Source organism: Rhinolophus ferrumequinum, chromosome 2, assembly GCF_004115265.2.
Source record: "Rhinolophus ferrumequinum isolate MPI-CBG mRhiFer1 chromosome 2, mRhiFer1_v1.p, whole genome shotgun sequence".
Lineage (NCBI taxonomy): Eukaryota > Metazoa > Chordata > Mammalia > Chiroptera > Rhinolophidae > Rhinolophus > Rhinolophus ferrumequinum.
The window spans coordinates 36,465,816-36,491,882 of record NC_046285.1 but is presented as its reverse complement, the minus strand read 5'-3'; the positions used below and the strand labels follow the sequence as shown (position 1 = coordinate 36,491,882).

The 26,067-nt window shown below is 37.8% G+C and overlaps 1 protein-coding gene across 2 annotated transcripts; it reads left to right on the top strand.

The window, feature by feature from the left end:
* Positions 1–648: 648 nt before the first annotated feature.
* On the top strand, positions 649–26,067 carry GUCA1C (guanylate cyclase activator 1C). Of its 2 annotated transcripts, XM_033091914.1 has the most exons (5): positions 649–852; positions 15,607–15,756; positions 19,530–19,655; positions 21,343–21,344; positions 25,913–26,021. In XM_033091914.1, exons 1-5 carry the CDS (start codon positions 649–651, stop codon positions 26,019–26,021), a joined length of 591 nt encoding a protein of 196 aa, XP_032947805.1. The 2 variants fall into 2 exon arrangements, with proteins under 2 accessions (XP_032947805.1, XP_032947804.1); XM_033091913.1 differs by lacking the exon at positions 21,343–21,344 and having other exon boundaries at positions 19,530–19,617; positions 25,913–26,067.

Sequence of the window (26,067 nt, the reverse complement as noted above, 5' to 3'; positions counted from 1 at the left end):
ACAACTTTTTTTTTTTTACTACTAATAATATGGTTATCTCTTACCATTTCTCTCTCTTATACATAGACTTACTTATAATTCAATAATACTCAGAATGTATAATTTTTCCATGGTTTTAAACAATGTTCTTTCTCTAAATTGATCTTCGTAATATTTAGGTGTGAAAAGGCAAATACTCTTGTTACTGTTTTACAGATGGGAAGACTGAGACTGGAGAACATAACTCATATGTCAATGTAGTTAGTAAGTGGCAAACAAAGCCTAGAACCCAGGCTTCCTGCTTGCAACTCAAAGTTCTTCCATTAGACCGCACTGAGTCACTCCATGATGTAGGCAGAATTTATGACTAACAATATAGCAAGGATTACCCTCTCTAAAATAGTGCCTTTGCCCTCCACAGAAAACTGTATCTCTAAATAGAAAGTAAGCACAATCTCATCAGTTAGTGATAAATGACCTAGTCTTAAAACTGTTCAGATGAGTTAATCTCACTGGCTTTCTGTTCTTATTTAGCCTGTAGCTGTAAGAGGTTTAGAGTAGCTTTCTCATGGCATATGTTAGTCTCAAGTTTTAGTGAAGAGTGAGGGACTAAATACGGGGAGACCCTACGTGAAAACAACCTGAGAAAAAGCTGTAGACTGAGTCACAATGGGAAACAGCAAATCTATAGCTGGAGGTCAGACAACAATTCCTGCTAAAGAGACCTATGTGTGGTACAGAAAATTTATGATGGAATATCCATCTGGCCTGCAAACACTGCATGAATTTAAGACACTCTTGGGTCTGCAAGGTCTGAATCAAAAGGCCAATCAACATGTTGATCAAGTCTATAATACCTTTGACATGAACAAGGTAAGACCTATTTCTTTTCCTTTGGCTATGGTTCTGCATTTTCCCTTTTTAAAAATATAAAATAGCCTGAGGTAAACATGTGCCTCTGCATGGAATGGGAAGGTCTTCAGAGAACCCATAGCTTGTAGGTAAGTGAGTTATTAAACACATGTAGCATTGACGGCATGAAAGTAATTGGGTACTAGCCTCTCTGCCCTTGGAAATGTTCTGCATGTAGGGAGTTATTTTAAAATTAAATCTCAGCATGGAATTCTAATGCTATTGTTTAAACAAATCTAATATGTGCAGATTGACTTACAAAGACTGTTTTCAAAGTAGTTAATGCATTGGTGACATTTTATAGAAAAGCAAATTGTAGGAATCTACTTTTAAAAGTGTGATTGCATCTAGATTGGCAGGTAAAATCAATACAAATTAGCCCAACATGGTTTCGTGCTCAACCCAAAAGTTGGAATGCTTTATAATGCTCTTCTTTTTTTTGTATCTGACCAATTTAGTTTGGGGAAAAACAAAATTTATAGTTTGAAATTCACATACATTTTTGTTTTTAAAAATTGTCACTCAACTATTGTCTTGAATTTACTCACTCCTGAGGAGTTGCAACACATTTAATCTCGTGTCCTGAAAAAAACATGAAAATGAGAAAACATATGGAATAGACAAAATAAGACAAAAAGAGGAACAATATGAAATACCAGGCTAAAGTTCTTCCTTTCCTGCTTTCCTTATGCATGTCGGTTATTTTACCTGTAAATCTGTATATTTCAAAATGTGCTAATGCCACCTAGAATAAAAGGGAAAGGAGAAATATTATTCATAGAAAAACAAATGGCTTAGAAGTCTATACATGATAATAAAAGAGAAAGAGGGATAATTAATGTAATAAATTGAAACAACTGGCTGTCCATTAAGATGTATGGAATCTAGCACAGCTCTTTGAGCCCTTTTCCAAAGCCAAAAAGCAGATGATTTAAAAGGAGATAACAGCCAAGAACTGGGAAAGATTAAACCTGTGTGAAATTAATTTAATCTTTGTAGCAATGTCAGGAACAGATTTTTTTTTTTTGGACATTATTGTTCTTTGTTATCAAACATGAATTAAGCACTGCCTACTTAGCATGACCATATTTTCCTCATAAATTTTACTTAGATTAGTTGCAAGCAAGCAGAGCTCTGTCCCAAGGAACTTACAAATCGGTGGGAAAATGAGAAGATTGTGCTTTCATTTTTTTTTTTTTTTTGTGCTTTCATTTTTAACTCTGGAATACGTTCCAGGTATGCTATAGACTGAATGAGCCACCTCAAATTCATATGTTGAAATCTAAACCCCAATACGATGGGATTTGGAGGTGAGGTCTTTGGGAGGTGGTTGGGTCACAGGGGAAGAACCTACATGAATGGGATTACCGCTCTTATAAAGAAACCCCCCGAGAGTTTCTTCGCCCCTTCCCCCAGGTGAAGACAGTGAGAAGACAGTTGTCTATGCACCAAGAAGTGGGCCCTCACCAGACACTGAATCTTCCTGTGGCTTGCTCTTGGACTTCCCCACCTAAAGAACTGTGAGAAATAAATCTCTGTGGTTTAAACTACCCAGTCTGGTATTTTTGTTATAGTAGCCTGAACTAAGACTGGATACTATGTGCACATTGCATGTTGTTTCTTTGACTATGCACTTTGACTATCTCTCAGTGGGTGCGCTCTCACTCTGTCTCCCCCTTATTCTGTCTCTCTCCCTTCCTCCCTCCCTCTGTCATTCTCTGTTTCACCCTTAGTATGGCTGCGGTTGTCCCACTTTGCCTGCTGTAAGCAACCCGATTTCACAATGGAAGTCTGTTGTAGACAGCAGCTTTTCAGACTCTGACAGTACTCCCAAGAGGTTAGGAGATAAGCTATCATCAAGTTCTTCAGTTATTCTCCAAAGGCATTGATGTCATGTCCCACGACAGCGATTTTGTTGTTAGCCCAATGTTCGTGAAAGCTCTGTGTGTGTCGGTGGTTCATACGCAAGAGCAGGCACATGTGAAAAGGAGTGCTGGGTACAAACAAGGAAGTGCTGTCACACTGCAGCCAGCTGGGTGTCGGTCGGGAAGCAGGGCCAGACGTTGTCCAAACAGGCAACCCGGGGCATGTGTGCTGTTGGAGTGAGAGTCCCCTTGGTGACAGTCATGGCATGGCCAAGCATATCTCAGGAGCTTAATTTAAATGACTTGGAAGTTCTGCTGGTGTTCATGATTTATCAGAGATTTCATGTTTGCTTAGGAAGGAAGCAACCTAGGCAGTGATGACGAATGCCATCAAAGGTGTGGGGAATCTCAATACGAAATTAGGTTGTAAAATGAGAAGGGTAAGGATTGTTCATTAACAAGTGGTAGTAAAAAATAATATGCAATTATGCACAGGAAAACCAAAAAGCCATATATTTAATTAGATCAATAAAACAATCAACTGTCCAGAATCCCAGAGGAGTTACTCTTTCTAGTGGAGCTCCTCTGCAGTTTTAACTATTCTGGATGAAAATCATTTGAAATGCACTTTATGCTTTCCTGCTTCCTCAAAGTACCAGTAAAACGTTTTCTTGATAATAGTTATTATTATGAACATCTGTTGTTACATTTATGAAATACCCTGCAGCATTCATGCCTCCTGAAGTTGCTGCGGCTAACTTTCCTAATGTTAAAATTTCTGAAAATATGTGCTTTTGTTGTGTTTGCTTTTTGTTATCTGTCTCTTTTCTTGCTGTCAAATGCACCTTTCCCAACTTTATGATTGTTATAATAATAAGCTTCCAATCTCTTTTTACTCTGCCATTTCTAACCTGGCTTTGGCTTATCTCAGTTTAACCAAGCTTATTAGAACAGTGCATAAAGTAAAAGTAAATAGATCCTGAAGTTTAGAACACAAAGTTTATAACAATTTCTTTGGCTAACCACAGTTACAGGCTTCTCCTTGGCACTCAGTAACCATAGTTAACGCTTTCTGTGTGCTTCTAATGTTCCTGACGTTGTTCTGGGCACAGTACATAAACGAATGCATTCAACATCACGTGATAATAGAACCCTCTTTGCAGTTGTCACCTCAGACCACCAAGGAAGGCAATTAATAGGGCCCAGGTGCATCACTTTGAGATCCATCCTTGCACTTGTGTTGAGTCTGTGCCTGGGTTTAGATTACCACCAATGATTGAGTACAGCAGAAATAATAAGGCTAAATCATTTCTAAGAGACAGGGGACCCTTGTCAGCTGACTTTGGCTCAAGGATTCCTTGGCAGCTTTCTCAAAGCGTAGATTTCAGGAATGTATAGACATTTGCTACCCAACTTTCTCTCGCTCTCTTCTTCTCCTGGGTCAGACTAACATTTTGGTCTGACATCTCACCCAATCAGCCCTGACTTCGTATTTCCTTCCATGCAGCATTTCTACAAATGAAATCTGAAAATTGGGATTGATAGGTCTAATATCCTATGAATAAGAGTCACAGAAAAAGAGCCCAGTGAAAAAAGTAAGATTACAATAAAACAAACCAGAAAAATTTCCCAGACTTATCAGACATATTCCAAGGACCCAGCATAATAAATAGAAAAATCAATCTATAGTATATGATGAGAAATTTTGTAACAACAGAGATAAAGAGAAGATCCTACACTCTTTTTAAAAAAGGAAAAAATCAAAATCAAAATAGCCTTGAGCCTCTTACTACATACACAGTAAGCTAAAAGTACATGTAAATGGAAAAATGCCTCCAAAATTCTGAGGAGAAAAATATCAGGCCAAATCAAATGTGAGCAGAGAATAAAGACATTCAAGAACTAAATAGTTTGTTTCACATTTACTTTTTCTTAGGAAGCTACTGGAGCAGGTGCTCTAGCAAAATCAGGGAATCTATCAACAAAGAGGGAGAGAGTGAGTCTAATGTAGGAAAAACAGATAAACAGATATGGCAGCCCAGGATCATGGAGAAGGAAAGTCTAGACTAACAGCTGTGCAGAAAGCCCAATGTGCTGCTAATCCAGATGGATAAGGAAGAAGGGGGACTCAGGAGGAAGACATGAAAAAATGGCATTGATGGATTATCTACTAGGAGGATTTCAAAAACAATTAATTGATATTCAACCAATCTGATGGTGCATTTTCAAAAAATTAACAAGGCTAAGTACAAGGAAAACTATTCAAATTTAAAATGAAGCAACTTAAATTTTTTTATGAAAAATTTACACATATACAAATGTGTAAATTGTCTTCAACAAGTATCAAAATTTTGATACTTTTATCTTTCCTCTTACATGCTTTTCTGGATTTTTTAAGAGAAAAAACCACTCAAACATAATATGATTTCACCTGTAAATACTTTATTATTCATCTTTAACAATAAAGACTCTTTTAAAACATAACTAGTATGCCATTATTATACATAACAAAGGTGACAATAACTATTTTTCTATTTTCAAAGTACAATTTCCTTTTTTAAATAAGGAATACAATATTAGTAAATATACAATATTAGTTTCAGGTGTACAATATAGTGATTTGACATTTTTTATATACCTTACAATGTGATCACCACACGTAGTCTAGTAATTATCTGTCACCATGTAAACTTACCACAATATTATTAACTATATTCTTCTTCAGAAGGTGACATATTCCTAATGTCATATAATAGTCTATGGGCAAAATTTCTATATTGTCTCAGTGTACTTTTTTGTTGTTTTGATTTGAGTTTGATCCAAATCAAACTTATGAGTTCATACATGGAAATTGGTGGTTATCACTCTTAAGTCTGTTTTTTTCTATAATAGTTCCCTAACTACTTCCTTTCCCCCATTTATGCCACTGATTTGCTAGGGAAAGTGAGTCATTGCCTAATGAAGCTGATGAAAGGTTGGTAAGCATTAGAGCTGGGTCTGGGCCAGCAGAGATATTCCAAAAAGAAGAAACACTGTCAAAATCTAGATATTGTTGCTTTTTCCCAAGAGGCAGTGAAAGTGGACAGGACCTGCACTATTCTCACCTAGGCATCCACATGCTTCACCTGGAGATTGAAGCAAAACACCCAGTTCCATGGAAACTACTTCCTATCCTAGACATGAACCTGCACTCGGGGCTCTATGCACACTCGAGTACAGAGTGCATGAAACGGAACTGAACTTCTGCTCTGCTGAAGTCCAGGCAGAGCCTGGCGATGCAGGAGCACCTAGCATGTCTTTTCATCCTGTACCTTTTGCACTCCAGCCACACTGCTTCACACTAGCTCTTCAATTTGCTCTTCTTCATGTTCCCTTTCTCTTTTTAAGTGCAAATGGTGCATGAATTCATCCTCATGAAACAACAGTGCAGAAATAATGAAGAATAAAAATGAAGAATTCATCATTCTCTTCAAATCCTGTTTGCTTCCCCAGACCAGGCACCTCTCACGGTGGCATACAGTAGATGTCACTTATACTTAACTAAGGCAGAGGGTTACTGCTAGAGCATAACTGGGGACTACAAACTCCAGGTGCCTCATCTGTATCTTTTGCTCCATATAGATAACCAGCCTGTTGTTGGGACTGCATTTATTCTTACATCATAACTAAAAAATGAGGCATTTAGAGCACTGAGATGCCAATAGAGACTTGCTTAGAGAATCTTAGAGAAGAAAGTCAGCCCTCAATCCCTCTGGCTCCTGGTCTATGTTCTTGCTCCTGTAATAGGTATGAAAGTAAATGTGTGGCCCTCAGGGCTACACCTCGGCATCTGGGTTTTATCCAAACCGAATGCCATTGTCAGCTCTTAAACTGGATCAAAAGTGCTCTAAGAATAATCATTTGGCAGGAGGTCAGGGATGAGACCTTTTCTATTGGGCAGAAAGGGGGTAATAAAAGCGATGGTTAGAATAGAAGGAATAGAGGTGGGACAGGGAGATGGACCTAAAACACTTGTCAGAAGATTTGCCTCTGGTAAAGCTCCAAAATCTCACAAGGGAAATAAAATTGTTTCTCTGAATTTATGGGTTTGGAACTCAAACCATAAAGGGAATGATAGTTTAAAGCAGAAAAGCAGTGATCAGAACAGATTTAGGATACCTCTAAACATTAGGATTAAAAAAAAAAAAAAAACAGCCAAAGGAAGTCCTTAGGTTATTTAAATGAGCAGCTTCAGACAAATCCTGGGAATCAAGAGTGAGGATATGGTGAATGAATTCTTAGAAACATGGGTGATTAGGCTGTTAAAAGAAAGAAAAGTGAGGATAAGTGGTAAGCTACGGGATTTAATATGTGATTACTACAATATATGTGATTAGTTTACCTGTAGATGTGTTCACAAATCAAACCTTAGCTTAATGTATCAGAAGTCCTTGCTATTTTTAAATGAGTCCATGTGTGAATCTCTTTATGGTGTGAATCACAGGCCATCATGGGGGCAGTGGAGGAGTAGGAGCACGGGAGGCTGGCCAGGGTTGGGCCAGGCTTCTTTATTGCTGTGTGTAATCTTTACAAGGCTCATAACCCCTCCGTGTCAAAAGTCTTCAGTTCTAAAACTGAAGCCTGCCTACATTTCACTGAGCTCATATGAAATAATGTAGGAGAAAACTTTGAAAAAATGGTCACACAATGTGATCTATAAGTGATGTATTACAGAATTGTACACCTGAAACCTATGTAACTTTACTAACAATTGTCACCCCAATAAATTTTAATTTAAAAAAAAAAGAAATGGGCAAGACAGCCCATGAAGGGACGATATGTTTATCTGCAAAATGCCGATGTCTTTGACCTTGGTCCCCACAGGTTTGATAACAGGGAAGATTAACTACTGCTTTATCAAGCTCAAATTATATTTCCACATGAAAGAGTGTGCCTGCAGGGGCAGGGGTTGCTTTCCCACCATTTCTCACCTTTAATTGATCTGAGTGCCTTAGACAGTCATTGGTACTGGTTGGGGCAATATTGGCCTCTTGCAATGGTTGCCAGTCACAGAATGTAATTAATTAAATGGGAATCGTCTTAGAGTTTTGAGTGTCTTCTTAATCTAATCAGGACACATGTATGGGAACTCCAGCTCTACTTGGATTTCAGAAGTGACTTTTGGTTGTCTGGTTCTTTCGCTTCCTTTTGTGTGAGAGCCCTTAAAACTTAGCTTTGAACTTGCATCATATTTGCCACTGCCCTGAAGTCTGTAACAGTGCTTTGGGCTGTCTGGCCTCTAAGGAGACCACAATTACTGCTGCTCTTCATCAGGTACATTTACAGGAAACAAATGCCCATCTCTTAGCTTGTAAACCATTAGGGTGAAATCTCTTAAAGATAAAGACCAAGGCTACTAACTTCACAGCTACAAGTACAGAAGCTCTCAGAGAGCATTTGTTGGTGATAATAAAACACCCCATATTTGTTTAGCACTTTATAATCGACATAGCATTTCCATATTGTAGGGATGGAGTCCCAGAGAGCAGTTTCCAGGCTCTCAGCCTCATGTGGAAAGGTGCTGGCTTGGTTATTAGATGGTCATCAGCTGTAACCAGTTGGCCATTAGCCACTATTGTTTTGTATATAACTGCCGTGGCTACCTAGCAAGTGCAGATTGCGGTTGGCAAGCACGGATTGCAGATGGTGTGGACCGAGTAGATTCTATTTCCTGTGTCTTGCCAGGCCGCCAGCGAGACTGGTGCAGAAAGACCCCTTGTTGGGGTACTGGCGGATGCTGGCTTCTTGTGTCTCGACCTGCCGCAAGCGAGAATATAGTGGTATGAACCCCCTACATGTGGCCCCGCTGGTGTTCCTTTTCGTCCTCACCATATCCTGCATTCACCTGCCAGGAACAAGAGCTGAGTCTCCGCATTACACATATGTACTACCATCAATTACCAAATTTTGGCTGAGCCGCTCACAGAATTTTACCCGTTAAAGACATCAACTGCACTTGCTGACATACGTTTAAACTTAATCTGTTGTAACTCACATATTTTAGCAAAATCTGGTGGACTTCTGCTTCTCAAGTCTGGCTGCATATTAGAAGCACCTGAGGGTGTTATTAAACATACCAGTGGCTGGCTCTCCTCCTCTGGCCATCTGAATCAAAACAATGTTTTGTTTGTTTTAAGCTGCCAGGTGGTTCGAATGTGCAACCAAATATAAGCACTGCTGCTATACCAGAAAGATTACAAAGTGGCAGAAAACTGGGTTCTAGGCCCATTTCTGCCACCAAATAGCTGTGGGTACATATGAAAAGGGAATTCTGGGTCCAGAACTATTCATTCAGAAGCACTTCCTCTGACTGTTCTTTTAGTTACAGTCATAGTAAAGAAACACGGGCTTGAAGCAAGTAATACATGGCGTATTACTTGTATATACTTTCTGCTGTGTATTCTGCAATTTTCAATATCCTCTATTCTCTTCTTCTACTCATTAGAGAACAAGGATCCCGGCTCTTCCTTGGGAAATAAAACACTTAGGTGACAGGCTGACTGAATTAGAGTGAGGCTGGATTTTATTTTGTCTGTTGCAATAACCCTTAAGGGAGACAGTTACTTATAAGAGGATACCCACCACAATGGCTAACAGGAATTTCTTTGCAAAAGGCTGCCATTGTTATATTCCTAGGTAGGTCTTCCATAGTTAGCTCATTTATAAGTGATCAAGCTCATTATCTTGCTTCCCCCAAAACAGGTGAGGCTGGCCTCTCATTCAGAGTGGGTTGGACACCTGATAATCTGGCTGTATTCTGGGGGCAGATGGTCAGGGCTTCCTACTAATATCCAGGGAACCTATTAATAGTCAAGAGCTTGTTTGGTAAATATTTTGAGATGCCCTGTGACCCAGAACTCATGGTTAAGTCAAGAACAACCGTGTCTGATCTGCATAAAGATCACATTATAGAATCAATTCACCAAGCCCGCTGTATATTTCTCATCTTACAGAGGGGGGTCCTTCCTCATGACGTTCCAGCAATTCCGTGGCTGATAGAAAGGCTGTGTTTGTTGTTAATATAAACATCTGTAGGTGAAAATGGGCTAGGTTGTATATGCTGAACATAACATTTTAAAACAACAGATTTTTAAAATTCACAAAAGTATTTTAGAAGTATTCACATGTGTTTGACACGATAGAGGTGACCCTTATATTCTGCCTACTTTCTTTGCAGTTCCTAAAATGCAAATTAAACATCACTGACAATTGTTGATCAATCCTATTATGTGCTGATACCAGCTCTCTGGGATTCCTTACTTCTGACCATTTTCAAGCAGACATTTCATTTCTTATGTTGTTACTGACCAACCACAGCTGGTAAAATGTCAAAGAAAAGTGTCACATGTGAAAAAATGAAAACCTCTAAATGTCTTCAGGTTAGGGGCTGTGACAATTCATGAATTTTCCAGATAATGATTCTGTGAAAAGTAGCAGAAAGTTAATGATACAGGAGGAAACAGTTTAAATCTGGGACTATAATTTGGTGGATTTTTGTTGGGTTTGGATTATTTGAGGTTTTATCACTAGTTTTTGTAATAATCATTTCTATTCCCATGGTCTTAGTGTTACGAGAGCCCAGGATGACATGCTTCTTGGTCCATACTGTGTAGGGCTTTGTTAGGGCTAAATGAGCTCATATGTGTAAAGCACAATGCCTGGCACTGTATGTATAGCAAGTATTACATCAACACCAACAGCTGTCATTGCCATTCTGATTATTATTATAATTATTATTACTAGTCCAGTCCACCTCTCATCTGCAAAATGAAGGACTGTTTCCAGAGCTGCAATTCTATGGTTTAAAATAGTAAAATGAAGCCAACTTCTCCTGATGACATTACCTAGTTTACAAATTTGTGGCTCCATCATTGGGACAAAACCCAAAGCAGACTCAAGGTCACTCAGGCAGAGAGAGAGAGAGAGAGAAAGAGAGAGAGAGAGAGAGAGAGAGAGAGAGAGAGAGAGAGAGAGAGAGGGCGGGACCATATTGGGCATTTTGGATGATATCTACACTGAGGTTTTACCCAGGGATTTTATAGGGTGGGGAGAGGTTTGTCAGGGCTGTAATGCAGAGTGTTGCCCTGAAGAAGAGGAAATGCTGAGCCAAAAGAAGGACCAGCTGCACAGACTAAGAGCAGGATCAGCAAAACAAGACCAGGATGTATGCTTCAGGTCCTGGAGGGGCAGCTGGGTAAATTTCCTGGGAAAACCATAGGTAGGGAGAGCTTGTTGTCTGTGTGGTGCTGGAGGCTAAACCCTTGGCTCCAAAATGGACCAAAGAAATGTTCATCAAAAACACTGGGGAGCAGGGGAAGGCAAGAGGAGAATGAACAACGTTTGTCCTTCTGAGCCAGAGCCAGATGGCTATGGGGGCAGGGTGAAGAAGAGCCTGGTGGCCCCCAGAGCCCTCTGGCCTCACAAGTCTCCCTGAGGCTAAGCAGCTTAGAGCACACAGGCCAGCTTTACTTGGGCAACACCAGGTATGAAGGGAGCACAAGGTGAAGCATCTCAGACACTCACTTTAGGCAACTGTGTTACCAAATAGCTCACCCATAGGAATCCAGAACAACAAACTGCATGAGCACGTCCCTCTATTCAAGTGTATAGACACCTCTTCCGGAAAGAGAATTCAGTTGTAACAAGTCTTGAGGGCAATATTGGGTGGTACAGAGAACGAAAGTCTTAGAGTAAAGCTGCCTGGGTTTAAATCCTGGATTCTCCTCCATCCTAGTTTTGTTACTTTATCTAGTTTATTTAACTTCTCTGACAATCAGTTTTCTCCTCTGTAAAATAAGAATAACAAGGCTGTCTGTAAGGTTGCTGTTAGAATTAAAGATAATGCATGGAAAGTGACTTGCACAGTGCTTGAAACGTGTGCTTTTTGTACATAAATAGTAGCTCTTAATAATAAATAATTATTTTTCATATCCATATAAGCTTTATTGCTTGGAGACCACATATTCCACCTATGGATTTTCTGTTGGACAGAAGCACTACAGGATTTCATTTTCCTTATTTTTTATTATATTAGACTTCTAAACCTTTATCTCTTTTATATATATATATATATATATACACACACATATATAGTTATCTGTATATATAAAAGAGATATATGTTATATGTATATATATTATGAATATAATATATATCATATGTACATATATATGTGGATTATATGTATATATATATATACACATTGATATTATATATATAGTTTCTTCACAGATGTAAAAATAATGCCTTATAGTTTTCATACATTTTAGAGACCGTAAGAAAGCTTAAATTTGAAGTTCCATATATATTTTTCTCTCTCTCATTTTAACCCCCATCTACAAAATGATTTATAACATATTAATGGAGCTGAACTCCCGTAGGAGCCTGAGAAACTATCATGCTTCCATATCTTGAGCCCCATTCAACTCTTCCCTGCAATCCGCTTCATCCTCAGAACATGCTGTATAAATCTATATATGTGTTGGGATGAAAATTATTTTTTCTATGTGTGTTCCCAAACTCTGACTGTCTGAAGATCACTAAAATGGCTTTGTGTGCTTCCCACTTTGCTCACCTCCCTCTACCTCTAAGTGCCAAACTAATATTTTAGGATTTTGTGATGCAGAATTATGAGAAAAATTGGTGGAGTAAGAGGGTGAAATGTTTTTCTGCTGGGGCTGGCAGCGAAGAAACTGGGCAATGGAGATTGCTGAAGATTGAGCAGCAGGGTGTATGTGAAAGAGCAGATGGGAGATGAAGGTCATGTTGTAAAGAAATCCATAAATTCTGTGCAACTCGTGTTTGTTCCAGAAATGAAGTAAAGACTTGCTGTTATTTTGAAATTAAGTTTTGATTGCTGGACTGTGTTCGTATGACTATACCACTATTCTGAGACGGTCCCATGTGGGTCATAATTTTTCTAATTAGTCTTATTTATAAGGTTATATAAATTCATGTAAAAATAAGTCACAATTACAATAATCACATGGAGAAATGGCTAGAAGATTACAATGCCTACAAAGAAAGACACGGATAAGAAAAAAAGCTTACGTCTGTGGTTCTCAAAGCTTGGAATACATAAGACTCACCTGGGGAACATTTTAAAATGCAGACTCTTAAAACCCATCGCAAGTAGTTTTGATGCTGTTGTTTGGGGTTGGGGTCTAGGAATCTGCATGTTTCATTGTCACCACATGGTTCTGTGCAGGTAGTTTATGAACTCCACTCTGGCTCAAGGACAGGAGGTGTCAGGCGTCTCCAGGCAGTTCTGTGTGCACAGGAGCGCCTGTAGCTCAACTAAAACATCTGAACTTAGTGCTCCTTTGGTTCTCCCCAAAGATTTTGGACATTTGCTATTATATTCTTCCTAGTCACATTTTCTGAGACATCTCCTCGTCATCTCTGTGACTCTTATCCTCTGCCCCCATCCTTAAAATCTAATTAATTGAAAACAGTATATATTTTTTTCTGATTTATAGAACAAGCATTTACCTAAAACCCTTTCCAATACTAACACAAGCTATTAAATCACTTTCACTGGGGTCATCTCACCAATGCCAATTTCTGCAAAACCTTAACAGAAAGAGAACTGGAAAGAAGAGTTGGCTGTGGATTGTGAGGAGTAATTTGCTTGGCTACATAAGAAAATGCTGAAATGAAAGCAGGAAATATTTTGCTTATGGGCGCTTTTGAAGAAGCTGCACTTGTCTACGTAGAAAGGTTTCCTTACCTATAATCAACTTTGGCTGTAGATTCACCAGGTTGTCCATTTTAAAACCATACAATAAAAACATTCGTGCTCATCTCCTGGTATGGTTTGCCCAGAGCTTTCAGAGCCTGATTGGAAGGTGTTAGGGCCATCCACCCACTGGGCCTAATCGCAAAGTACCAAATGTTCTAAAGGCAACATTGCTCAAACTAGCCTGTTGCCATTCATCATGAGGTGACACCAAAAATTGTGGTCACTGAAGCAGGACTCGTAAAGTGAAACAAACCACTATGAAATATCAGGTTTTTATGGGAACATGGAGGATCAACTTTATAACAAGCCAGCTCAGTCTCCGCAGAGAGGGTGCTTCTGTGACCGTTTGGTAAACATGCCTAGTAACCACCTAGGAAACAGCTGTATTGATGGGTCAGCCCTTGAGACACAGGAGGAAGACCTGGGAGCAGATGTGCCCTGGAGCAGATGTGCTCCTGGTTGATACCATCCACCCAGGTTACATCTTCCGAACCTGATAGCCCTATTTCTGATAAATATTGGTCATGTCCTGCCAAATCTGGAGATGTGATATCGTAAATCAATTTTGACTTTGTGATAACATTTCCCTTGTCTCAGCCATAGTTCTGCTAGGGATTAATAAGATTGTGGTAACGAACGATAGGAAAGGCAGGTGGAGAAAAGGTAAAACCACTTTACATTTTGTATACTTGAACAAACTTCCTTTAGGACACTCATTCAACCTAGTTTCCATCTGTTAGCAGAGCTTATCTCTTAAGAAGTATTAAAACTGTCGATGGGGTAAAGATGCCTAAATTGTAAAATGTAAAACTCTAATACTTAAATGTAGTGAAATGATTTTTAAGTATTTTCTTTTTTTAAATATGTATATATATATATATATATATATATATATATATATATATATTTACTATAGAAGTAAAACATCTGCAATGTAGAAAAATTTTAAATGTAATACATTTTGAAGACAATGCTATAATGATTATTATCACATTGACTTCCAATACCTGAGATGTTGTAGTTGTCTAAAAAAAAAGAAAGAAAGAAAGAAAAGAAAGAAAAAAGCCATGAAACAGCCAAACAGACTTTGATTTCTCAGTTGCTTTCCTTATAGACTTGGTAGAACTAGACATAAAAACTTGAGACTCAAAGCAAACACATATCGCTTTACAGACCCATAAGTCTAAGGCCCTTTATTTCCAATGCAAATGGGTACCTTATGTCGCATCCTGTTTTGTAAATAGGACTTGACATCCCAAATATTCCAGAGAATGCAGCTGACAGCATGCTTTGGGCTGGATGTGCTACCATCAGCATCTGAACTCATGGGAAAATAGCAGAGTGGGTCACACACCCAGAGCTGGACATTTTTCTTAAGATAGTTGAGCATTTGGCTGAACAGAATTTAAAGTATATGGTTCTTTAAAATAACACAGACTGTTTCTGTTTCAACTGAGAATTTTTACAAATTTAAAACAGGATGAGAGGAATTACCTAATCATGTAACCCTTAAACAATCTTTACTAAGATTGACTAATATGACAAAATCTTTATAGAAGAGTCTCATAAATTTTGATCCATATCAAAAGTGATGGATCTTTAAAAGGAGTCCTGGAATTTAGCAGTCCAAAAAGATAAACCAGTTTCTCTAAAACGGAGTACAGACTTTAGCTACTTGACATTTTCCTTCTGTTAAAAATTAGTACCCAGTCTTTTCTCTAAGTGGACAAAAAAAACTTAAAGATTTTCAGGAGAAGACAGCCACTATAAGGTGTTCAGTGGTGAGGAGTCAGCCTTCCATCACAGCATTTCAGAACCATGTTTTTTTCCCTGCATAAGAAATAGACATTTTCTCTAAAAGGTGCTTACCTATATATTTAAAGTTGTTTGTTTCTATACACATTACCTATGTATTTTTGTTTTCAATGATGTACCAGGGAAAAGTCCTATGCTAAAATCTTGTGGGTTGTATTCAATTGCACATAAGGTTCTCATAAATGATGACTTCTCAAATAAAAAACAATTGTTCTTTTTAAAGATTTATTTCTCTTCCCACCTTGCTTTCCACAGGATGGATTTATTGACTTTGTAGAGTTTATTGCTGCTGTAAATCTAGTTGTACGAGGAAAAATGGACCAAAAATTAAAGTGGTATTTTAAGCTGTATGATGCTGATGGAAATGGTTCTATTGACAAAAAGGAACTACTGAACATCTTCATGGTAAGTGAAGTCATAAAGTATCCTTTGCAGGACATTTTATAGTTAATTCAATTTTTCTCCCTATGGAGTTGGTGACAGCTTTCTATGCAGTTGGTTATTCTTGGGATATATATTTGGAATTGCTGAAACAATGTAAGTTTCACATCTTTTTGGTTAGTGAGTGTACAAATGCAAATCAACATTTTCTTCTTGGTGTAGTCCACTCAGAAGTTAACAAATTTAGCAGCATGTTGAGATGAAAAATGAAATAAACATGAGGTTCTAAAACAACTTTTCTTTTTTCTCTGCTTCAGTGCAGAAAGTCTTGCAGGGAGCAGCTAAACTACAAGTTGGTTTATATAACAAGAGACATAGATTAAGAATAAAGGTACTTCAGGACTAATCTTCCGGGAAGCTGGACTAAAGTATTTCTAATAGAAAACTCAGGGATCTCAGACCTTTCCATCTCGAAAGTTCAGTAAGTCCTGTTATAAATCTAATCCCCCCTCCACCAGTGAAGTGGAGATAATTATGTCATTGAGTGAGATAAAATGGCTTTCAAAATAAAAAATGATTAAGTGGGACACTGTATTTAAATGAAGATATGAAATAAAATAAACATTATGAATGCATATACTGAATTTGTAACAGAATAAGAGTTAGAATCAAATGTCTTAGAAATGATCTGGTCAGAATTCTTTCACTTATAAATGAAGGAGAGCTGAGTCATAAATATAATGCATAGTAGAAATATTAGCAAAAATGCAAGAAAAAATAAATGGGTAGAACTACAATTATAATTGAACACCTCAACAAATGAAAAAAGCTGTTAAAATTTAAAACTAGCTAATGTCGTATTAATCAACAAATAGAAAGAATTCAAAAGTATGATAATACTAATATTGTTTCCACTTTAATCTCGTATAGGTCTTTCACACAAAAAAGTACTAAGAAACGCTTTGCAATCAAACTCTGTAAGCATTAAATTCAGAAATTCTGCATGCATATTATAGGTTGCAACAAAATTTAGGAATTTAAAATATTCTGTAGAGAGTGCCAAACCGCATGTATACTTGAAAATATTATCTTAAATAAACATATCAAACTTATTTTCAAAACATCAAATATGTAATACAGCATACAAATATTAAGGGATGCCTCTACAGCAATATTCAAAGCAAGGGTTTTTATCCTGGGATCTGTGGATCTATGGTCTTCAGGAATCCTAGAAGCCCTTGAAATTAAGGGCAAAATTTTGCTGTGTGTTATCCATTTTGGGGGGTTGGGAGAAGATCATCAAATCTCAAAGGAATTGGGGGGAAAGGGGAAAAGGGATTAAAAACAAAGAGATCTGAAGGCAGTACTAGATTATAGGCAGAAATATTACGGTCCTTGAAGGATCAGCTGGAATCTAAATGCATGATTTTTGTTTAGGGAATTGCAGGGGAGAGAGTCTCAGTAGTGAAAAGGAGGTGGATGGGGGTGGCGGTGGGGATCTCAGAAAAAGAGTGGACTTTGAACTTCCTTACAAAGGAAGTAGTTACATCTTAATCTCACTTCAAGGATATAAAATGGTCAAGGGGAGGGGTTTTGAGAAGGATTACTGGAGAGGATTTCTTGGGTAGGAGTCTTCAAGTCAATAGCATGGGAGTTTAAGGAGTCCATTGGGATGTTAATATACTCTCTAGTTTGGGGAACACAGTGTTGCAGTGTTTAAGTGAAGCCTGAGAAATCTGAAGAGGCACACATGGCAGCAGAGCAGAGGGATAAAGGTCAGGAAGTATCTACATTCCTAGAATTTGTGGGGGTGAAGGATGATCGGGTTTTCCGTAAATCAGATACAGGCCACTGTGAGAGGAAGCTGTCAAAGAGTTGTCCTGGATTTTGTCCAGCTGAGCCACTTGGACAAGTGAGGGAACCTCAGAAGAAGAAAGCTGGAGATAAATCTAGAGAATGGTTCTCAACCAGGAGTGATTTTGCGCTCCTCCTCCCTCAGGGGACATTTGGCAATGTCTGGAGACATTTTGGTTGTCAACTGTGGAGTTGGGGAGAGTGTGGCGCTACCACTCTCTATTGTTTAGAGACCAGGGTTGCTGTTCACATTCTACAATGCACAGGATGATACTAAATAAGAAAGAATTGTCTGGTCCAAAATGTCCATTGTGTAGTTGTTGAGAAACTCAGACCTGGAGCCTGTAAAATAAGCCTCAAAGGATCAGCTAAAATCAAAATGCATGATTTATGTTTAGGAAATTACAATAGAGAGAGTCCCAGTAATGAAAAGGAGGTGGGTGTTCCTCAGAAAGAGTGGACTTTAAACATCTGTCATCCAGAAAGCCCTGACACTAGATAATCATGACATTACCTGCCAGGTCAGAGCTCTCCTGCTTCTCTTTTCTCTCCTACCTCCTCGTGCCCCCACAAAGAGAGTGGTTAGAGAAGGACTTAGCAAAATGCAGGAGAAAAAGCATATGCTCACTGAGGAAAGAAACAAGGAAACAAACCATGCCTCGTTGCCCATCTCCCCACCACGCTTCTCCTATAAGAAGAGGGAAGACACAGGGCATACTGATGACTCCCTCCAAAAATATTATCCCCTTAAGCCTCATCCATCTTCCAATCAATCCTTCTCTCTCACTTATATTGCCAGGAGATGGGTAATGGACAAATCCTAGAAATTTCATAATCTTTATTATGACTTATACATATGGTATAATAATCTTTATTATGACTTATACATACTATCACTTTAGAATGTGGGAATACTAGATGCCAGACAAATTTTCTAGGCTTTGGGGACCTTTGCCAAGTTACTGAGAAACCCTAAAAACTTTGTGTATGTGTGTATGTGACCATTACTCTAAGTATTGTCTTATATTTAACTGTGAGATCTCAACTTGCTAAGGCCAAGAGTGGTGCTTTACCACTGTTTAGTATGATTAATCCTGGATTCAGGATTAGTAATGCTTGGAAAGAAGCAAAAGAGAGTCTTACGTAAGACCATGCCCTTTAATTGAAATATGTTGCCAGCAGGTTTTCTAAAAATCCCTTGATGTTCAATCAAGATAGTTATGTTCACATTCTCAGATGACTGATTCATTCTCTCTCTCTCTTTCATTTTCTCATGAATTCCTATGTCAAATATGGGTCACTTAATTTAATCACCTAAGGGGGAAGGGAAGGGATGGTGAAATCTTCCCTTTAGAAAATCTGGAAATGTCATTTTCCCTGGGTCCCCTGACAACATTTATGATGAAAAAGTGCTGGCAGAGTGTGAGAGAAATTCACTGTCCTTCCAAGGTACACATATCTGTCTTTCCAGTTGATCATTCTACAAAAGGGTAAGAAGGACCAGGGGTGTCAATGTCAGAAACCAGAGAGGAAGCCTTAGGTGCTCATAGATCACCCTTTTCTGTTCATTCATAAGATCAAAGATAACTGCTCTGAAATTGAGAACATTGTTCCATGTCTGGAATTCTTATGACAGTGACTGCTACCATGTTTTCTCCAGGGCATTCTTGGCCTGTTTTGTGACCTAATATGTTGAATGGATCACTTTGTGCTGTATAAAATCAAACCCAGACTGTATTCAGTTAATTTAATTTGATTTCTAAGGTTCATTACTGGGAACTGACATACAATCTTTTTTTTTGTTTATTTTTAACAACTAGAACAGGTCGGATAGCAAAACTGACATGGACACATCAAAAAATTCTGTCACATTAGGGTAGAAATGTCACGAAACGTATTTACTTCCAGCAAAGTTAAAATGTCTGATTTAATTTCCTTTGCAGACTGTACAAAACCTCAATGGCCAGCAAACTCTGAGTCCTGAAGAATTCACCAACTTGGTATTTCATAATATTGACATAAACCATGATGGTAAGGCAGCTACTCTCCTTGGGCTCACTTTTTTTACAGTCGGAGATAGTGGTGGTGGGGGAGAGTGCCATATAGACAAAAGCATAAACTTTTCAAAGGAACCCTAGTTGTGCTATAATTTGAGCTTCATAGTTTGATCAGTCCAGTGCTTTCCAGTTGGTAGAATTTAATTGAGTAAATATTTATTGACCATATTTATATTCAATGCATGGTGCTTAACTCTTTGGGTTATATGAAGAAGAGTAAAGAGAGACACAAGGAAATAAAAGCAGTAGAATATGAAATGAATGACCTTCTGCTGTTTGCTCTGGGTTATGTTTTAGTCATCATTATATCCTTTTTCCTGGAGGTTTTCCCTACTGAAGAATAACCTCTAGTTTTCCCTACTGAAGAAATCCTTCCTTCAATTATATTACCTTGTACTATCAGATCTTTTTTCCTTCCTTTTGACTACACATTTCTGGAAAGAGCTGTCCATACTTGCCTCCATTTCTGCTCTTTCTACCTTTTCTGCATTTTTATTCTTTTTGCTTATTTTTCTATTGTCTCTCTGTACCCTAAAATCTGGGTACCTCTTTGGATCAAAGAAGGTGTGCTTCTTCTTCAGAGGTGGAGTGAAAAGGGAATACAGATATTGCAAGAAAAGGCAGAATGTTTACGCCAATGGCTTTGAACTCAGTAAATAGGTAGGTGAGCATATTGATTTGAGACTGAGGCAGCATGTCTAGGAATGGTCCCTGAAAAACAGAAACTTTGGAATTGTGTAAAATATAATGTTAGTGAGAGAGATTTTTAAACAAAGGATGGATGTGACGCATTGGGACTCCAGCCATGGTTGTCATCATTAATCCACCGTAACTTTTCCACAGAATCAACCTGCCTACCATGAGTCACTTCTTATAGCGGACACTAGAGGGCTGTAGAGACCCATGTTGAGTGTGGCAGTTTGCACTCGTCAAATGCAGCAGCTCGGTCTGGCACGACGGGGTGGTGAGGAGGCTGGTAGAGAGCTCAAATGAAATCAGCATTATGAAGACCAACAACGGGACAAGAGTATAATTTTTAGAAAAACAATTTGGAAATGAATCAATAGCATCAATTTTCCTGTTAAGGGCACAGTTCTAGACTGGTCTCACCTCAATCTCAAGTCAGAATGCTCACTTACTAATTGACTGAGATCAAACCCATTTGGTGTCATCACTCATGTTTGGGTCTCTATGGATCAAGAATAAAATAAGTCAGTTCATGTCAAAGCTTGACAGGAATAGATTCAAGCTACCCAGAGTTGACAAGGAAGCTAAGTGAAACTAGAAAAGGACCAGAGAAATGGAGAGTGGAAGGTCTTATGAGGCCAGTGAAACCTTATTTGGTATCTGATAATCCAGTGAATATTGAAAACAAAGACAAAGATCACAGCACACACCAAGAAGCAACCCAAAACTGTGATCACCAAACAGGAGACATGCTCTAAGTTTTGTTCTGCTTTGTTTCGGTTTTTAATCTTAGAGGTACCACAGGCTGGAGTAGAGAGGATAAACCATTTCAGCCCAGGGGCTGAAATCATTGATCTAAGGATGAGTATTCAGGAAGTAGACAGGACATCATAAATGTTTAAGACTTAGTAGACAGTGAATTTCAAACAGGCAGGTCAAGAATGTTTAAAAATATCTATAGATCTTCTAATGCTGGGAGTAGGGGAATAGAAAAAGGTGGCCTTCCTTAAAGAAGTATGAGGATTGTGGTATCTTTAAGAAGAGGCTCAGTTTCTATTAAATTAAGGGAACAGACAATGTGTCTCAGGAAACAAGAAACTGATGCAGCACACTTTGTTTACTATCTAAGCAGGTTCCTCACAAACAAAGTATAAGGAATCAGTAAAATGGGGAATATAGTTGGAAGAGGCCTAGAAAGGATATGGATCTGGGAGAGTGAAGGTGTTGTGTTCAGGCAATAACTGAGGTCACCTGCAGTTAAGAAAAAGGGCTCTTTGACTTAGAATAATACGTCAAAAGAAAGCAAATGCTTTTTGGAATAGCTTATTATAGAACTAATCACATGAATTATTTCCTCTGATAAAAATTCATATTTCAAGACATGTATATATCATTGGCTTTTACAAAATGAATATATCAAATAAACGAGTTGCTCTTTGGAATAACAATGAACCACTGGTTCTTGATAAATGCATATGCAGAGCTAAAACTAATAGAATTTGCTTGTATATGGAAATTATTGGAGGTGGGTGTATCATCTCATGTCAAGAGACAGCTGGGTTGTATTATACCATATAGAAGGTAGAAGAGGGTAAAGGGGGTCAGATGTGTGGTAACAGAAGGAGACTTGTCTTTGGATGGTGAACACACAATGCAATATGTAGATTATGTATTATAGATATGTACACTTGAAATTTATTAACAATGTCACCCCAATTAATTTAATATAATCTTATTAACAATGTCACCCCAATAAATTTAATAAAATTTAAAACAAAGAAAAAGACACTAAAATTGTACTGTTGGACAAAGACAGCTGAGTGCGCCAGGACGAGGAAGAGAAAGTAATGAATCCGTAGAAGGTTGATATTTGCAGAAGAGTAAAAGGATTTTGCCAGTATTTGACAGAGAATAAAGTGCTTTCTTCACTCACACATGAAGGGAAAGCTAGCACCACAGAGGAGAATGTCTCTTCACATTTGTACAAGCCTAAGTATATATACCTCAAATATAATATTTTATTTCTATTATCATTGTTATCAAAACATCAGTGTTGGTAGAAATAGAGCTGTTCAATTAAGTCTACCAGAATAGTGTTGACTATGTGCCAATACATATAATTTTTGATTTCTCAAAATGAAAAGCAAGCACATCATTGGTATGTGATGATGCAGTGAATATTGAAACCAAAGATAAAGAAAATCACAACACACCAAAATACAACCAAAAAAACTTCAGGAACATATGTGAAAACCCCAATTTGACTGTAAATTGTTTGCAAAAGAATGACCAAAATCAAATCTGTTGATACACACAAATATACAACAGCTAGGAGGATTCTATACTTGATTATCATGGCAGTTAGCAAATCCAAATCAGAAGATTAACCAAAAGAGAGAGATAGGATTAATGCTAAAAAAATAAAAAGGTAAAGAGCTATAACCTCCAGGAGGGCAAGAACGATTTCTGTTTTATGTACTTTGGTATTTCTTGTGTTCTCACCCTGGCACAAAGCCAGTACTCTATAAATAGTTACAATGAATGAGTGTCTGGAAAAAAATGGCATATGGAAAGCAAAGGAAGAAATAAAGAAGAAACAAGAACAATATGCAATGCTATCTGTGAAAGGCATCTAGAAGACTATTTTGGAAATTAACATATAATGCATATACATTGCAAACTTCATAAAATATAAACACGAATTGATTAGCAGGAGTTAATTACCAATGGAAAGTGGCACTAAAGGGCTAAGGGGGAATTCTTTCTTTTCATGACACCTTTTTGTAGTTGAATTTTTTACCATGAGCATGTATTATTGTTATGTCAACAAGTTAGTTTTATTTTTATATTATGCATAAAAGCATCCAAAAGGAGAGCCTGAAGAGAATCAGAAAGACAAAAAATTGAAGCTCAACCTTCCATATTATTGAGGGATGAAAACAGAGAGGACAATAAGACAGTCAGGATAAGTGACTGAGCGTGGAAGTCTGCAGCCTTTACTACGGGAAGAATAGCAACCTGCATTCCACCGTGAGCTGCTTCAGGGTCGTTCTTGACGTGATTTAGAAGATTTATACATGTCGTTCACAACATTAAGTGCCAAAAGTGTGCAGACAAGTTTAACAAAGCGCCAAATAGCACAGAGACAAGGGAGACTTACGTGGCTCATAGTAATAAACCGTGAAAGTGAAAAGAAACAGAAGGAGGCCAAAGGAGAAATGAAACAGGATGATGATTGAGCAGATTATTTAGAGTAAAAGAACTTAGGGACAGAACATAAAGGAAGACATTGAGCGACTAACCAGAGAGAGGTATTTTAGACTGGAACATTCTGGAAAGCCACGAAGGTCACAGTGAACCAAACTGGGAAACTGGGAACTATGAGGAGATAAAAGAGAATCGAGTTTCCTCATATAGGAGAAGAAACCACTGTACTTAAAACTGCCATGAATTGCTGCTAAATGCCTCTAGTGCCACATTGCTAATGAATATCAAATTGTGTGGTTGAAAATCTTTTCCAGCATCCTCCTTTGAATATCTGGTCACTCTCATCTCCTAAGACTCCCCATTCCCATCTTTGCCAATTTCCTAGGCCAAGCACAATTTTTCTTGAAGTTCTAATTTAAGAGAATTAGAAAGAATTGAAAAACAAATTCTTTGCACAGGTTGTTTTCTTTTAAAACCAGGGTGACTTCTTTAGAGCAAATATTCTAACATGGACATACAGAGTAAAATTTGGCTTTTTTCTGGGGTGGGACAGTGGGAGCGATGATTTTTGTTTTGTTATAAAAGATATTTAAGATGTTAATAGGAAGAAATGCATGATCCTAGAATGTCAACAAGCTAACCAGACTGGCAAAACAGGACTTAAGAAAATGTTCACGGGTAACTGTCCTATCGCCAGTGAAACCGCTGAAATTGGTAGTGAGTGATGGAAGAGCACCCATTACACTGAACTTCAGAGTCCCCAGGAATAGAGAATGTGTCCACCAACACAACAACAATGTCGAATACTGTAGGTGTCAATGACCTGTATATGTAATTTCAACCTATAAAAGAAAATTGTGTCATTTCTGAATTATGCCCTAAAAACATTGAAATATGTCTTTAAATATAAAAGAAAATAATGAAAAGTCAAAAATCATTTAAGTCCTTCTGAGTCCCACGATCTCTAGCTTAATCATTTCTTAGTCAGTATTAGATTTTTTTTTTAATTTATTTTTAATTTATTGGGGTGACAATTGTTAGTAAAATTACATAGATTTCAGGTGTGCAATTCTGTATCACATAGTATTAGCTTTTTGATAGTAGATTTTTTGATGAGAAGCTTCTGGATCTACACAGACGATCCTTTCTAGGGAGACACACAAAACATCCTTGTAATTTCTTTGGGCATAAATCCACAAGCAAACTGAAAAGGATTAGGCAGCAATATTTAAAAATATCAGGTAAAGGGAAGCAATTCATCAGCACACGTTTTCTGAGCACCTCCCACTAGGGCTTAATACATGTTTGATAAATAAATGAATAAATGCTAAAGTGCTACAGGGAAAAGAGTGAGGAAAATTTCAAAAATAAATACTTTAGATATAAATGGTAAACACTGTAAGTTGCTGCAGATAAAATTTGGCTTAATTTGGAGAAGAGAATAAAATTTTTATGGCAAGTGGTTAGGTGACATAAAAAAATAATATGCAGATTTCACAGGTATTTTGAAGAAAGTGACAAAACAACAGTGAAAAATTGCATCTTTTAAGTTCTGGGAGAATAGATCTTAAAAGTTCTCATCACAAGAGAAAGAATTATCACTCTGTGCGGTGATGGATGCTAATTAAACTTATTGTAATCATTTCAAAATATAGGCACATAGCAAATCATTATGTTGTACACCTTAAAGTAATAAATGTTATATGTCAATTATGTCTCAATTTAAAAAAAAAGTGGATTTCATCCTTTTTCTCTTGTCCAAGTCAGTAACCTGCATCGCTGGTTACTGCATTGCATCGCTACTATACTCCAACCCCTTGCAGATACAGCTTCTCTCACAACCATCAGTAGTCATGGAGAAGTATTGTAACTGGGGTCAAAGCCAACTTCAGCTCCCCCACCTCCACTTCCACTTCTCTTTTGGTCATGCTGAGCAACGAGAAATTTTAAAAATCTTTGAGGTTGGGAATTTAGCAGCCGTGATTTTCTTTTACAAAGGAAGGCTTTTCTTTTGTTATTTATAGTCCTCCTGCCCCACTACCTCTGTACCCCTGTGATCTTCCCCACCCACGTGCTTACCACTCCTTTTTTATTTTTAGTTTTCTGTACTTCACTTTGGTTTATTCCACAATTGCATGGTTGCACCTGACATTCTCAACTCAAAATAAAAATAGATTGTGTTCATCATCTTTATTTCACTAGCAACCTTACTACTAAATGCTTTTCTATAAGGATATTCAAAGAATTTAGAGTCTGATTGAGGTGAAAGGATATCAAAAGAAGAGTACCAATACAAATACCACTGAATATATTGTGTATACCAGTGCGTGGCATGCACGAAGCCTCTTGTTAATTGTTCATTTATTATTTTCTAGGAGAATTGACTTTAGAAGAATTTATCAATGGCACAGAAAAAGATCAGGATCTTCTGGAGATTGTTTCCAAGAGCTTCGACTTTTCCAATGTACTGAAAGTAATCTGTAACGGGAAGCAGCCAGACACAGGAGGGGGTTTCCTCCAAGCCATGTGA